This window comes from Apis cerana, linkage group LG11, assembly GCF_029169275.1.
Source record: "Apis cerana isolate GH-2021 linkage group LG11, AcerK_1.0, whole genome shotgun sequence".
In the NCBI taxonomy this organism is placed as follows: Eukaryota; Metazoa; Arthropoda; class Insecta; order Hymenoptera; family Apidae; genus Apis; species Apis cerana.
This window is the reverse complement of record NC_083862.1, coordinates 15810295-15827500: the sequence shown is the minus strand read 5'-3', so window position 1 is coordinate 15827500 and position 17206 is coordinate 15810295. Positions and strand designations below refer to the sequence as shown.

Below are 17206 nucleotides of genomic sequence, written 5' to 3'. Positions count from 1 at the left end.
ACCTAACCTAACCTAACCTAACCTAACCTAACCTAACCTAACCTAACCTGAACTAAAAATAACGGTGACACCCCCCTCCCCCTGGTTGGTTGTTGCACTTATGCTTTTACTCACACTCACTCGCATTGACGCAAATAGTAACATTGCATTGACACTGACTTTAACTTTTATAGTTGCTGTAGCTGTAACAGTGCCAGTGACAGTAGCTGTAACGAGAACAATAACAATGACAATGACAGTATTTTGTAAGCTATAACGAATCTGTTACAAAAAATATATAAATTAATTAAAAAAATTTAGCGATACCATCTGTAGATAAATACGTTACTATAGAAAAAAGAAAAAAAACTGATGTCGCCATCTATGTTTAAATTCTTCGATAAGAAAAAACCATTGTTGCCATCTATCCCCTAAAAAAAATTATTCTTCGTATTCCTGCAAAATATTTGTATTAAAAATAAAAAAAAGATAATATGTGCAAAAAAACCGTATCTAAACTTTCTTCGTTCGTAAAGTTTTCTCAAAATTTATTCGTTCGTGCTATGGTATTCTGTGATCGATACATTAACGAAAATATACCATGAGCGCCATCTGTTCTCTTCTTGACTGAAATATCCAAAATAAATATCGATATGAATTATTTATTGATTTTAGTATAAGGAATAAAAGGGAAATGAAAGGGAAGAAAAAAAAACGAGAATGTATTTCCCATGTATCTTTACTGTTTACTTTCTTTCTTCGATCGCGTACGGATGCTCTTTTATTACCGTCCGGCGCTCGACATCCGACACCCGATTCCCGATATCCGAACCGACGTATCTTCACGCTCCCGAAATAAGTAACGATCCTACTGCGATCCAATTTTATCCAAATTCCCTACGATAAATATCCATCGATGTAATTCGCGCGTTCGTTATTTTCTCCGTTTCCTCCGTTCGAATTCGGTTGCTTCCATCTCTTCGATTCCAGTAACTTTCACGATTTCGATCGTTTCCGTTCTCTCCGTTATCTCGATTACGATTTCGATAATTATTCCGAGATACGTCCGATTATTGCCGAATATATTTAATTGTCGCGTTATTTCGTTATTACCGCGTCGAACGTACCTTCTTTTTTAAACTGGTACTCTCCCAAAACAATATCCTGAGACGGTATTAACGAAAACGAAAGATATTATGGGACGAAAAAGTATTTCTACATATTTATATATATACACGTATAAATAAATAATTTTCGATGATTATCGAAATTATGTTGCGTTTGAAAATTACGTATCTTCCTTCTTCTTCCTTCCGGAAGAAATAAATTTATCCTTATCTCTGTTCTTTCTTTCGATCCTTTTCTTTTCTCCTTTTCGCTTCTACTTCTTTGATCGCGCGCCGACACGCTCGACATCCGATACTTTTACGCACCATCGAGCTAATATCTCGCCGCGAAAGAGGCCACAGCCACGCTCCCCGTACCCGGGAGCAAAAGCCGGTAGGTAAGTGAGACCCTGGTGTAGCCGTCCCCGTCTAACCTCCGCCGGTGCCTCCTCCAAAATTCGAGTCCGGCCCGGGGGACACCCCCCGGACCGGAGAGAGTGGTCTCCTGGGTGAAAAACCCCCTAGACCAAAGAGTGACTTCCCGAGTCCGTAGCGGGAGAAAGACACCGAGGGTCATTCCCTCGTGGCAAGTCGAGAAGTTGTCCGTCGCTCGCGAAAAAACTCGAGTCGAGAAAGCGAGTCTCGAACCCGAGTCTTTCGCGTGCGGAAGAAGCAGCGTTCCGACTTAGCCACAGCCCCTCTGACGAGGCGTCTTAATTTTCAGTTATTTAAAGTACTTGAGGATATTCTTCGCTAATTTTTTTGTTGTTTAATTTCAATTTTTTTGCACTCTTCCGGATTCTTCTCCATCGTTTGATTTTCGAAAAGAAATATTTTTATTTAAAAAAAAAAATTCCGTGTTATAAGAATCGAACCGAGGACCTTTGACGCGTCGTTCTTATCTATCCGTTACGTTAGATTCGCGTTTCAAATTCGATTTTTCGATGTCCTTTCTAAGAAATTTAACTTCCTAAAATTAATCTAAAATTAACGTCGTATTTTTCTTTTTTTTTTTCTTTTTACTTCGTTTATGTTCCGGTAAAAATTCTAATTCTTATTAAAAAAGAAAAAAAATCATTTCGAATTATACCGAAAATTAAAACTAAAATTATAAATACGAACGAAAAGATCGAGAAAAAAAATGTAAAAAATTATTAATTATCGTTAAAATTATTAAAGCGTATGAAAAAAATTAGAAAAGAAAAACAACGATAAATTCGTCAAAAATGTATTAAAAGATAATTTTACAAAAAAAATAAAAATAAAAAAATAAAAAGCGTATCTATACTTTAACGATTTGTATTGTATTTACGTTATATTATGTATATTTATATTGTATTATAATAATACCAACAAAAAATTAACAAAGTAAACAAAAGAAATCATTAAACGTTTTTTATCGATCTTATAAATTAATTATAATAAAAGGAAAATTAAAAAAAAAACTGATTATTCAAAATATTATCGATAAAAAAAAGTTAAACCGTTAAATAAATTTTAAAGAAACGAAAAATAATAAAACGAACGTAATGATATAACGTCGATTGATAAAATAGTAAAATGAAAATTAATAACGTTATGAATATTATTACGAATATTATTACGAATATTGTAGCGAACGTGTATCGCGACGCAAGAACGCGCCGGTTGTTATTGTATATATTCGTAGTCGATTTCCGAACACGGAACGAGACGGACGTGTTTCTCTCTGCTCCTCGAAATTATATTAAAATATTTGTATAATATATATTATATATATTTTATATATGTTATATATAAAATATTTTATCGCTGTGAATAAAATATTATGATGTAATAATTTATTCGATAAATAAAATATTGAAAATATTTATAAAAATATAATTATAAATACGTGAATGAATAAAATGACGAATCCTCGAGTGTTCCTCGATACAACGATGCTCAACGATGTAATGAAGTGAAGAAAGATATATGTATATTCGATTTGTATGTACATTTGCTCGTTTAATTAGTTCGTGATGTTTGTAAAAATAAAAAGAAAGAAATAGTTAAAAAAAGATTGAGATATTGATAGAAATAGAAAGAGTTGATAATGGATCGAATAATGAAGCGAAAAAGAAAATTATCTTGCATTTAACTTTTATTATATAATATTATGCCGTATTTTTCAGTTACATAATTTTAATCGTGTTCGATTAACCCTCGTATAAATATACACGTACCTAAGAATATTTTTGCACGTGTACACTTATACACGATACGTATGCGTATCCTTGTGTACGCGTACCGCTGTGTATTTATATTCGTAACCGACTTTATTATCAATATACAAATAATGGAAGACATAGCAGCACCTAGAAGTGCTGTTCAAAAAACGACTTCTTATCTAAAACGTTCGTAAATTTTTTCTTCTTTTTTCCCTTTTAACGACACTTTTCTTGACTTTTGCCTTATTTTCGTAACTTCGTTCTCGATTCGCGTTCTTATCGTTGCGAACGAAGGCGTTATATCTTTAACGGTCGTTTTACGAATAATGTACTAAATGATATTATAGATAACCAAACTGAGAGATATACGCGTGGTAATAGAATACGTATTCCTTTTAATTTAATTTGATTCGTTCGTTATTTTACGTTAGGCTATTCGTCGTATCTTCGTTTTTTACCACTTTTTTCTCGCATAGACGACGCGTTATCGATCTTTCTTTTCGTTTCTTTCCTTTGTCCTTTTATTGTGTCCGTTATTATTTTTTCGCTGCATCCAGATATTTTCGTCCAACTCGAATATTTACGAATTTATACGAATAATGTATGTATCTCTAAACGCGTACATGGTCGTTTTATCACCGACGACGCGTAAATATCGTTCGATGTCTTCGTACTTTTCTTTCGATCGATAGTTTGTCGTAAACGTGTTGCACGTTTTACCTTTTCTTTCTTATCGTTGATAAAAGAAAAACGCTACATTCGATTTGCTCGTCGATCCTTGATTTTTTTCGAGCCTCGTACGCGACCGATATTTTTTTTTTCTTCTCTATTGTTTCTCTGTTTTCCACGCTATTGTCGAATGTCTTTCATCGTGCTTCTCTAATGTAACAAGCGATAATTTGGAATTTAAATTGTAGAACGTTGTTCCGTATTGTGCATCATGCCGCGTAACGTTCGAAAAAGAGGAAGAAAAAAGTATAATCGATACTTGCCCTAATAATTGCAAGCGTAATATCAAAGTTTAACTATGCGCAACGTGCGATACATTTATCGTAATATTGTCGTCTGAAGAAGACGTACGCACGCGTAAGTAGAATATGAGCGAGAATATAGAATCGATATTTTTGGCAATTACATCGAAAATTCGATGACGTGAAACGAGAGTGCAGGTCCGTTATTTCCAAACGCGAGTATCGAATGATGCGATATCCTTATGTAATATATAACTTATATTTCGATAAACTTTCCCTTCCCTCGTTTCTTTTTTTTTCTTTTTTTTTTTTTTTTTTTTTTTTTTTGCTTATTCTTTTGAACATGAAGGAATGTGTCACGAAATAGGAACGCTTTGATACAATTTTCCATTTCCATTACTTCGACGAACAATGTACGCGCTCGGATCATTAATAATAACTAATCACACTCGTAAGTTTTATATACATATGTCGTACGCTTACGCGTGATTTATAAATGATGAACGTTTGATTCGTGTACCGATCTCGGAAAATATGGAAACGACGATAATGTTTCGGTTAAATTGTATATAAATAAATAAAGGTTCTCGCTTGATACGATTAATTCGAAAAAAAAAAATAACCCGTTAAAGAACGATCGTGCTTATCGCCATGATTATTATAGCCGGATTATTAAGAAATCGCCTTAAATGTTTATGCGTATTGTCGTTTCCACTCTGTTCGATCCACGCGTCGTGATTACACGTGACTTTATCGCTTTTTTTCTTCTTCCATATGTTACTGACTTAGATACGATTAGGAAATATTCACAATCTCTTTGCAACAAAATTTATAATGGGATATGTAATCATAGATCAACATTAATATTATGTATTTGAATATGTACACGTCTCTTCTGTGCGCATACACACGCATGCCTATCGAGACGTATGCGTGTGCATGCGTGATTGTTACGTACACGTAGAGTGCACGTGTATGTACACGAATACGTGTAAATTAATGTCATACGAACGCGTATTATATGCATGTATGACTGTAATTTGCACGCATTAAATCTCCTTCCAAATATGCGAGTATGTATATATGTATGTATATTTATATATGTGTATGTGTGTGTGTGCGCGCGCGCGTATATATACGTACGTATATACGTACGTATGTACGCACGCATACACGTACGAATATACCTATGAATGTATATACACGTGCACTCGCTCGTTCATTGTTATGCACGTATTACTCAATTATATAGATCTTAAACCGATAAACTAGTATATCATTTTCATAACTGTTTCATAGAAACGGCAACGCTAAATTCATTTCAAAAACGTTAATTCGTGGATATCTGTATTCATATTTGTCTGTCTCTCTCCGTCTGTCTGTCCGTCTATCCGTCCGTTTGTCTGTTCGTCTATCTATCTGTCCGTATGTTAAATGTGTGTGCGTGTATATGTATAATAGAATCGTCAATTGGAACAAAGTCACGCGAGAGTGCTTGAAACAATTGCGATGATGAATAAGAAGAAGAAATGACAGGGACGATTCGCGCTACCGCAAAATTTGATCTCCATTTCTTCTGGATGATAATTTATACATTTGGGTGGCCTGCGACGATACAAGCGTTCTCTTCTCGCGATACAAGCACCGGGTTCTGTCAGAGCCTCTATAGGCTCGATGCTCAATTGTTTACTTCCGCATGGACACAACGTGTCTACTACCAGCAAAATCAAGTTCGTATGGGGAATCTTTTGTACGCTAAATGGCCTGTAAATATAAAATAGCGACGATAAATCTATCTATACGTGATTAAATTTTTCGATTATTATCGTTGCTGCATTTTAAACCGATAAAGATATTGATTTTTCATCGTAAATGTACGCGTATGTAAATATACGTACCTTTCGCAACCGGTGTCATGACAATTGGTTAATTTCCCTTTCAACGGATTACTTTGTCCACTGGTGTTCAATCTTTCGGGTTGTAAGATATAAAGATCCGTTTTTTTCTCGCATGATCTTAGCCTTGTTCGTAAATGATGCGTGGATGTAGCTCGTGTCGTACCAGGAGACGCAGGGGTTGCAGCTGTAATAGTCGGAAGCCTTGGAAAATTTCCATCCGGTACTGGTTCGTCCGTCGGTTCTCCTTCTCCGTCTATCGCCAATGACTCGAATTCGTGAACTTGTCCGATCGAATCTTTTAAAAGTACAGGGCATATATTTTTATTTTTGTAACGATCGATATCTCAAAATCAAAATGTTACTATAAGAAGATCTTTCTATCCTCCTCTCTCCCATTCTCTTTTGTCCTTAAATATAAACTATACACCTATTTCTTACCGTCCAGAGGTCTTACGGATTCACCGGCGAATGCGAATGCGACTTGCCATAAATTTTGAAAATTAAACCCAAATGCCATGCTCCAAAGAAAATTTCCCAATATCGCGATCGTTTTCGCGACAGATTCCGAGAACGTCCTCGATGCGGATGATTGATGAGATTCTTGTGGACTACATATACCTTGATAATCGGTTACTGTTACTTTTCTGCAATTAACGAATAAAAAAATATATACATCCAAAATGTTTTTGGAATATTTCCATTTTCGTTTTTTTATACACTCGAATAGATTTATACCTATAGATTCTGTCCTGAACTAGCGAATCCATTATAGTGCCGTCGATCTCGCCGAAAAATTTTCCAGTATGCTCGTGACGTTCGCTGATTATAATAAATCCGTTATTGTCCAAGATATAACAGTCTAATGCGTCGGAGGCGCAATTTTTCTTGCAATTCGTACCACTACACTGAAAGATAAATGGAAATTATTATTGAACGTTTGACAACTCGTCTTTTCGTTCGTTCGTAATCGTTTTATTTCGGAATAAATGAAAAAAAAATGAGAAATAACGAATAGATGGGAAGATATTTGACGCAAATTTACCGTCGAAGTAATGTTGACGAAGCGAGAGGCCAGTGAAGAATGTTGAAACTGTAAACCTACGACAGCTGCTGGTGCTTTGTGTCCCGTCCCGATAAAAACCGCGTGAGTAGCGGTTACTAATGGATTGGGACTGTCCGCTATGTGAAAAATATTTGGATAAAATTGAAGAAAGAAGAAAAGGGATAAAGATGATGATAGTTAAAAATACAATTTTCGAAAATATTCTTACTTATATAAGTGATAAAAATGATTAGACGATGGATACGTACCGGCGTTAAAAGGTACGCTGAAAACGAAACTATCCGGTTCTATCGAGTGTTGATCCACAGCGCGTTTATACCACGAGGAATCCATAGCTCTTGCATATTTCTCGGCAAATGGTCTAAATGAACGAAATATTTCTTTTTCAATATCGAGTTAAATAACGGTGATAAAAAAACAACAGAGTAAAAACACGAGTAATTAATATAAATTAATAATAAGAAGATTCAACGACGAGCACTTAATATTTACGATTCATCGGTGTTATCTTCGGTTTGTTGATGTTCGTGCCAACGAAATAAGCCACTTCTAGTTGCGATGAAACTCCGCGTTACGCCAAATGTACTCGTTCCTTGGCTGTAAACATGAAACTAATTGTATGGAATGTAGTGAAACAAATAATAAAATATGACACGACGTAAGAAAATTTTATACATATATATATATATATACATATTAATTATTTATATATATATATATATATAAAAGAGTACAAGATATTGTTGTTTTCATCTATTGGACGATGAATATGAAGAAATCGCGTAATAACGATTCGATATTTTATTGTAATATTTTCACATAATATTTTGATAATTTTTCGCAAAGTTAAAAAGAAAAAAAGAAAGAAAAATAAAAAGAAGAAGAAGAAAAAGAAGAAGAAATGGTAGATCGGTGTAGTATCTTTTTTTACGATAAATGAATTATTCGTCGATTTTATTGCTCGTTTATTAAAAAAGAAAGTTAGAAAGAAAAATACTAAAGTAATAAGAATATCGAATAAGGATATCGGATGTTTAGGAAAGTTTTCATAGGTGTGTATATGTATTGTAACGATCAACGATTAAAACGACATTTAGGAAAAGATCACCGTGCAATATCGACGAGTGCGCTTATACAAATAATTGTGCATAATGGATTACCTGTGCAGTAGAGCCATCAGTATGGCAATAGGGCTAGCGGTGGAGACACACAATATAAAATGTAATAAAAATATGCGATAAAAGACAGCATTTTAAATGAAAGAGATTGGCCGTTGCGCATAATACGTGTCGCGTTTAAACGAAAAACATGTATGGATATATTTCGGATATTAATTAGAGAGAGAGAGAGAAAGAGAGAGAGAGAGAGAGAGATGTAAGATAAAATTAGAAAAGATTTGTAAAAAAATTTATTTCGTCTCTTCTACCCTCTTCTTTCATTCTTCGTATTATTTTTCCTCGATTCTTTCGCTCCTCGTGATCGTCGTTCTTCCTTTTGGTTCGTTTCACGGATGACAACCCCGTTAATCTCATTCGTTCCCTCTCTCTTTTCTCTCATCGCTTTACAATCTTTCGATTTCGATTCTATCGATTCGATATCGATTCAACGATGAATTTCGTTCGCCACACGATTATGCGAATCAACGGCAGGGGGAAAAGTAGAGGCAGCGGTTTTATCATATCCAATAATATACATATGTTATTCGACAATCAGTGCGTGAAAAAAAAACCGCGTGCTTGCTTGTGCATTGCGGTGCGTTGTCAATATGTATTTCCACTATATATATATAAGTATCCGCGCATGGAGGACATGCATCCGCGATTTCCACTTACGCAAACCACTTACTTTTGATTTTCTTCTTTGTGCATCGCACCTCTTTTGTTGAAACCATCGGTGACCAACGCGTCCAACACTAGGGATTGCACTAATTTCTTATCACCTACGAAATCATCGATAATCCATCATTGGTAAATAATAGATATAGTTATTTTGAATCGTAAATATATACGATATTGCGCAATCATAGTTTTGCTACGTGACAAGTACATACAGTAATAAGCATCTTTGTCGGGTTTGCTCGCTTGTTTGTGATGCGAGCTTGGACTCCTTGGCCTCAAGGACATCCATTTCCATCCCGGACTTCGCGTTCGCGTCAAGAAATGTAGAACGCGTTCTTCCGGGGATGGAAACCATTTTTCGGAAGCCGAACTATATTCGCAATACACCCAGTCAGGATGTACCTTCCAGTTGTTCCCCTTAAAATACTCGGTTACTGAAAATATCAAACAAATCCGTTCAATTAGATTTTTCGTGATCGATGAACACGGTGATCGTTTTTTAAATGCGAAATGTTTGACTTACCATTTATTATCGCATGTTTGATTTCTTGTTCGGCCAACAATTCAAACATACCGTAACCTTCGGGCAACGCTAATCCCAATGAAAATGGCGTTCCTTCTATCGATTTATAAAAATAATTGTGACGTCTAATGGTGACACGTTTCTGCGTGCACGTACCGGAAAGAAAATGCATCTACGTTAAAAAATTGATTTTTTCTTTAAAATATACAAATGTATCTATGTACGCGTTAAAAGATAAACGAACGTAAAAAGGAGCAGGCGATACTAAAAATATTATTCTCACTCACCATGTTATCGTAGTGAATTTTGATCGCAAAATTAGTCTCTCCTTCTTTTTGATCGATCATATCGCGCCTCAACTGTACAATGCGTGGAATAGAAAAAAAAATAGGACAAATACATATATGTATATAAGAAAAAAGAACAGATATTGCTCGAACATTGGCTCGAGATAAGGCTGTTCTCAATTCTTTTTTTCAAACTTGCAAAATGAAATTCTGCAAAGAAGCGCTATAAATCCTTTATGTTTGTTCGAAATAGTTTAGCGACAAAGCGAGATTACGCGTCGTTTGTATATCGTTCGTCTTCTTTTTTCTCTTTGTTCTCGCTTGAGAACAAAGATAAATCGAACGGTAATAATAAATAATAAGAATCGATCCCATCCCAAGCAAATATGCGAGCGATATTATTTACGGAACGATGAAATAAGATAAATTGAAATACTTACGTCGAGAAGAAGAGAATTGTTTAATGGATGTAATGGGCCGTCATATTCGGCAAGTTCGACTTCCGATAAGTCAACGCTGATATATGTAGGTTTTAACGTTTCCTCGTACTACAACGGAAGGAAGTTTTCATATATGCATTTATAAATTAGTATATATTTTATATATATATATACTTACGTCTATGTTTCCCGGCTGCGTCGATAGAAAGAAATGAAACGATGAGTCAAGTCACGAAAGTTATTTCGAAATGAATTTCTTCTAAGGTGGCGAATCTTTTGTTCAAATTTACTGCTACTCACCAATGGTCGCAAATCCGGATGATATAAAACACGACCGTTATTGTCGACGATAAAAGAATATCCGTTGACACCTAACTGCACAAATCGATGTTATGGAAATTAATTATAAATATATTGTTAATATGAAAGCAATTTGTATCGCATAATTTCGCTTACCTTGTAAGGGGGAACCAATTTCTGTATCTCTTCTACGGGTACATCGGTGCCGACGATACCCAATAAATTAGCTGTCTTCACCTACGATATCGTGATTATGACATTACAATTTCGAGATGCATGATTATATATACTTTATTACATATTACATATACTTCATGACGCGTTTTCGAGTATTTGAAATTGAAAATGTAAGAAAATGTACAGAAAAATATAATTGCAAACGATCGGGTATATGCTTTGATTACCGTATAATTTCGTCGATCTAAAATGGGCGCTGTAACCGACGTCATTAACTGTCCGATATTCTCTTTGCCATATCTGCTGCTCTAAAACGGAAAAAGAAGTTATTTTTAAATAATATATAGGAAATGAATTAAAGAGAAAAATGAGAATCTTTGATTTGCACACCTTTCCACCGACATAAACCGGACTCCAATGAATCGGGTGTTCGTGTTGATACAACACCATAGGTCGAGCAAGCACCTTTACGTATTCGAAAACTTTGCTTCTAATGTCTTCCAATTCGGTGATCCTTGCATAGAATCCTAATTACATAATGTATAAATACGATTCGAATGATACCGATCGAAGGAATTTTGTAAAATTGTACATTTTTGTCGATAGAAGAAGAAGAAAAAGAAGAAGAAAGATAAAAGGAGGGGAAAAAAGGAGGAGAGGAAAAAAAAATAGTTAAGTAATTTTTAATTACATAGCTAATAGTTTAATTTTAAATAGTAAAAGTCGAAATAGTGAAAGCCGAAAATCGAAAAAAAAAAGAAGAAAAGAAATAGAAAAAAAAAGTAGGGTTACCTTTGTTGGCGCATGCTGTGTTGCGTAATTCCGGACTTTTGTCACCACCAATTAGATACGTGAAGATACGAACAGGCATATGAGGCCAGTTGTATCGTTTTATCACCTCTGTAGGTAAACCGGCATTGTCGGCAGTAATTAACATGATCGCCTGGTTGCACTGACTTCCTTGTCCTGTTCTGTTATATCTGTGTAAAATTTCAAAAGCAGTCGCGAGAGCAGCGGATATATTTGTCGGTATTTCTTCGTGTTTCATAGAACTCATCGCTATTTTCAAATCATGTACGTTTTCCGGCGATGCTTGCACCAAACTATCTTTGAAGCATTGTACGATCTCCTCTGCGGTGTCTCCGTAACGATAAACGTTAACGTAATCGTTCGGACCTAACGTGTCGAGGATAGTTTTGACCGTGGTTATGGCTAGTCGTTTGTTCCTTTCCGATACGTAGCATTCGATATCGATCAATATAGCCAAATCTTTGGGACTATTTGCGGCTCCGACGAACCAATCGGAAATTCGAAATTCGTATACATCTCGAATAGCTCGATTTTTATCCGCACCGAAAGTACGATCGTTGACGGGTGGCCAGGAAATTGCTAAGAGAAGAAGAGAAATGGTGACGAAACGACAGAGTTGAAATTAACGAAAGTGAAAGAGAAAAAAAAGTCTTGGATTTGATTACCGGGAAAACGTCTTAAAAATCCTGAAGTTGCGCCATAATATTGCCAAGAAAGCGAAGAATCGCTTTCGTAATTATTAACGAACAATAAATCCAAATATTCGCTCCATTGAATGCCAGCGGCTACTTCGCGATCTGAAAGAAAGGAAATATTAAACTTGCGCGTCTTTTTCATCGATTATATATGCAATTTTTTCTTTTTAATTACCAATTTGTTTCACTCCATCCGGTAATAAAACCGTGGAAAGTGTAACGTTTACGGCTAAATGATCGAAATGTCGATTCGATGAAAGGAAAGTTTCTTGTACGGTTATCGATGCTTTTCCTTCTCCTGAAGAAGAGTCGAAACGTTGAGAAGCATAATATTTCGGTGCTACATTTCCGTCTCTGGGTGCCGATACAGCCGCTTGTTCGGCACTCTCCACCAATCTCTACAATTGCGTTAATTAATACCACAATACATGATAGATGTATTTCGTTTCTCGCGATACGATAATTTCACTTTCTTACCATAACAGCATTCATTTTAAAATCTAACATGTTTTTCACTTCCGCAGCCATTTCTCGCACCAACAGGACACCATCTTTTTTTACAACTTCGGCCTCCATATCGTGATATTTCTACGATCAAAGTACGATCGAGTACGTGAGTTTTTCATATACCGTATTGTATTTGTCAATTTTACTTTTCCTTCCAATGTGTGTGTAGTTACATAACTGTACTATAATTATATATATATAGGATACAAAAATATATATGTATATATAGAATAGTTTTTGGAGAATCGATTCTAGAGATAAAAACAAACGTAAAAGTTGTAAGAAAATGTTATAAGCGATTGAAGTTTACGTTGCGACAAAGTTTTTCAATCAACGTATACATAACTCGCTAATTTTTTGTCAAAATAATAATTGATAAATATCGAAAATTTTTATCAATGGATATACGTAATAAATGTCGAATGTTTAATTCTACTGCTTCAGACTTATTAATTTCGAATTAATAACGATTAAGAATATAAGATATACAAAAAAGATAAATCGTGTTATCCATTCACGAGCAATTTCCTTACCCTTTGTATTTCACTCATTTTCGTAACTTGTCTGCCAAATTCCCATAAATCCACTCCAAATTTCAATGCCCAGTTTTTCACTCTGCAATATAATAAGAATAATCATTTATTCCGTGATACGAATCTTTTGAAATTCTTAATTTATCTTTTCTTCGATTCTTCGAAAAAAAATTTTTTCAAAAGAATGTTTCGATCGGATGATATTTTTCCATGATTTTCTTCATTTCAAGGACAAAGATAAGAAAGAATAAAAAATTAATACAAATTAATTTAATTTTAATTTTAAAGATAAATATCGATGAACAATAAAATTGTAAATATATATCGTTAAACGAATGAGGGAGAAAGTGAATTGCATATTGTTGGATCGATCGTTAATTGGATTTGAATTTGGCAAAAATATCGCGTAAAGAGAATTGATCCGATAGATAGATCCGTTTCAACGAAAATCAACGATTACTCCGCCTATCACCTTTTATACGTTATATATCTTAACGCGTAAATTAGTACCATTGATGCAATCCTATGTACGTAGTTACGTGCATGCTCACGTGCGCACGCACGTAGGTCGTACGCATACACGCCGATTCTGATCCTCGTTAATCGACTGTGTACGCATAACTCTACGCGCGCCTGCGTTCTTTCCAATTCTCGTTTCTTTCTATCCACGATTATTGAAAATGTTGGTCTAAATCAAATTAGAAACACGCGAACAGATATATATAATATATTTGTATCACACGCTGAGATATCACATTTTTTTTCACTTTTTTTTCATTCCTTAACCACGTTCCATATTTTTTAATTTTAATTTTTTTCATTGATAATTGCGTTCGATCAATCACTATGCTACTTGGTATGTAAATAAGCGGGATGCTTGATCGAGTATTAAACGAAACGAAGATACTTTTTTCTTAAGATATTCTACTCAATCTTTCGATATTCTCTTTTTTTGCTTTATTTTACCGGCTTAATCGAGTTAATCGTTTTGTACAATTCTACTACTAAAATTTCGATTACTAAATTAATCGTAAACCTAAGAATTATGGTGTGATATATAATATATGTAAAAAAATGATTCTTACTCGTTATGAGGTATATCCTCTTCTTGCTGATAACTTGATTTGATCCATAACAGTAACAACACTCCATAGTGTACAAATTTTTTGACGGATAGAAACATTATTTCGATGCTATCGACCAACACCCGAATACGATTAAACGATGAAACGAACGAACCAATCTTTTAAAAGAAACGTATACGTTAATTTAAAGTAACTTCTCGAAAAAAAATTAGTCTTACCGCTCCCTCGTAGTAGCGATCGATCGGCCGGAACACGCGAGTCAGCGTTACGTGCGTAAATTTACCGTTTCGATGGAATCTTGTTTATCCGTTATTTGATACACAACTTTGTAACGCTTGTATACGCTAGTACGTAGAAGTTTGTACATATGTGTCTTCACCTTCTTTCATCTTCTTCTTTTAACATTTTTTCTTTACACCTGACGATCGAAACTACGTTAATAGAATGGTTGTTGAACGTCAAAAATTCCTTTCATTTCATTACGCACGTTTTCAATGTTTTCTTCTCATAAATAAACGTATTCTTATGCCAAGCATTGTCCAATCGAATTTTAAATTTCTATCTTTTAATTCCAAATCGAATCATTGTTCAAATGTGTCGTCGACAGCGAGACGACATAACGCCGACGACGACGACGATGACAACGACGAGGACGACGACGATGACGACGACGACGACGACGACGACGACGACGACAACGACGATAATCACGACGATCACAACGAGAACGATGACAATAATCAAGACTTAAGCAAAAAAAAAAATAGTCGATTAATTCGAGTTTAACGGCACGTAATAATTCACCTCCAACATGCAGTTCTCTTGATCGTAAACATTTTACGGAACAGCAACCAAAGTTTGTCTAATAATTGAATTAATTGAAAAATAAAAGCGTCTTCGACGTACGCGCGTATGAATACCCGATCGACCGATCGCCCGAAGGACCGAACGACTAACCAAGAGATAAAAACGAAAAAAAAACGATCCTACGTCAAACCACCTCCTGGACCGTAAGTCGATGTTCCTCTTTATTATCGTATCCTTCCCAAATCAACGTATATTTTCCTTTTCACGAATAAATTAGACATGGTTCAATGCGATGTCGACACAATTCATTTGTGCGATTCACGATTGCACAACCGATTACCGCCTTGTCGCGCGATCTCTCAAGTATGTTCACACCGTAACGCGCAGAGAACCCGAAAGAATGAAGGACGAGGGTGGGACAAGAGAGTAATTGTAGAGAGAGAGAAACAGAGACGGAGACAGAGAGAGAGAAAGAGAGAGAGAGAGAGCACGGAGGGGGTGGATACGATGCAAAGAAGGGGAATACGGAGGAATTGAAAGAAAGAAAAAATGATAGAAAAATCAAGTATTTGCACGCGTTACAAGTGTATTACACGATACGATATACGAAAATATCATACGATGAAAATATACGTTGTTCGCGGATAAAGATTAATTATTACACGCGAAATAACTCTGTTTCGATGGCACTTTCTCATGAAAATCGGGCAAAGATGGTGTACAAGTCGCTTTATGCTCGAACCAAAGGTGACTGGTTAGTTGTCTAGCGCGCGCGCATTACTCTTACTACGCTACTACGTTGACTCGGACGTTTTGGGAGTAACGCTATTCTGCGAGCGCGTGCTCGCAAACACCCCTGAAAACGGGAATGTAGGAAGTAGACGAATATCAGCTAATGCTAATGGTGGTAGTATCGTTGGTGACATCGACAGCAACGGAGATGGTGTACTGGTAGTATGTAGTAGGGATGATGGCGATGGAAGCTGCAACGATAAAAGCGGCGCAACGACTGTATCAGGGGTAAAACGGAATTAGGGGAAGAGAAACTTAGATTGACGATATCAAAATGAGGAAGATAGAAGGTGAAAGCTACTAGATATGAAAATGAACAGATTATAGAAGAGAACGATAGATCGAACAGTCGAACATTAATCGCGAAGGAACTGTGCGAAAGAGTTAAAACAAATCGACAACATCGACGCTGAGAAGAAAATCTGTGTATCAGAGATGATTGAAACCGAGTCGGATGCGCAAACTCGGTATCATTGATTTAACGCGTATTTATATTTTCAACGCGATGCCAACTTTCTAAATCTTGGATATACCAAAATTTTTCTTTTCTCTCTTTTCTTTTCTTTTTTTTTTTTAATTTCAAATGTAAACATCATTAAAAAACATCATCAACTTTTTCTTATCTTTAAAAATATACAATGGAAATAAATATATAAAAGATATACTATGATATATTCGTTTCAAAACAAAAATATTAAAATATTGTATGAACGTATTTCGCTGTTTACATTTTAAAAATACATACAACATGATACACGGATTATTTATTTTCAATAAAATGTTTCTCGAATAAAACGATCGAATCCTAACGATCATTTATCAAAAATTTTTATCACATTTTGAACTGCTTATGATAACTGCTTAATCTTACGATACTAATCGCGTATACCTATCTTGTCTATTTTCAATTCCCATTCGTTTATTTAAATATCTATAAATACAGAATATCTTAAGTAACAAATTGTAGAACATAATCATCTTTAATAATAGAAATTATAAATTTATCCTATTCGATATTGTTATTATTATCCTATTATTTATTATTATTATTATTATTATTATTATTACTATTATTAATAATAATTATTATTATTATTACTATTATTAATTATTATTATTACTATCATTCTCATAATTACATGCTCCACTCATTACGATTACTGTACCGATCATAATCATCATCATTACCTTTATATAAATCATTAT

At 34.9% G+C, this 17206-nt stretch overlaps 1 protein-coding gene across 10 annotated transcripts; it reads right to left on the bottom strand.

The window, feature by feature from the left end:
- Positions 1-3189: 3189 nt before the first annotated feature.
- Positions 3190-17122, bottom strand: LOC107995675 (voltage-dependent calcium channel subunit alpha-2/delta-3). 10 transcript variants are annotated; one of them, XM_017053337.3, is made up of 26 exons: positions 14889-17122; positions 14620-14819; positions 14402-14559; positions 13317-13398; positions 12754-12864; positions 12452-12674; positions 12247-12378; positions 11564-12160; positions 11162-11298; positions 10999-11079; positions 10751-10831; positions 10595-10669; positions 10473-10487; positions 10295-10402; positions 9855-9926; positions 9568-9739; positions 9257-9478; positions 9052-9145; positions 8367-8399; positions 7699-7803; positions 7455-7567; positions 7186-7322; positions 6879-7048; positions 6582-6787; positions 6144-6438; positions 3190-6009 (listed from the first exon to the last, which is right to left on the bottom strand). In XM_017053337.3, exons 3-26 carry the CDS (start codon positions 14497-14499, stop codon positions 5727-5729), a joined length of 3642 nt encoding a protein of 1213 aa, XP_016908826.1. In that variant the 5' UTR covers positions 14500-14559; positions 14620-14819; positions 14889-17122; the 3' UTR covers positions 3190-5726. The 10 variants fall into 10 exon arrangements, with proteins under 10 accessions (XP_016908826.1, XP_016908819.1, XP_016908832.1 ...); XM_017053330.3 differs by having other exon boundaries at positions 14620-17122; XM_017053343.3 differs by having other exon boundaries at positions 9568-9709; positions 14620-17122.
- Between the last annotated feature and the right edge of the window lie 84 nt (positions 17123-17206).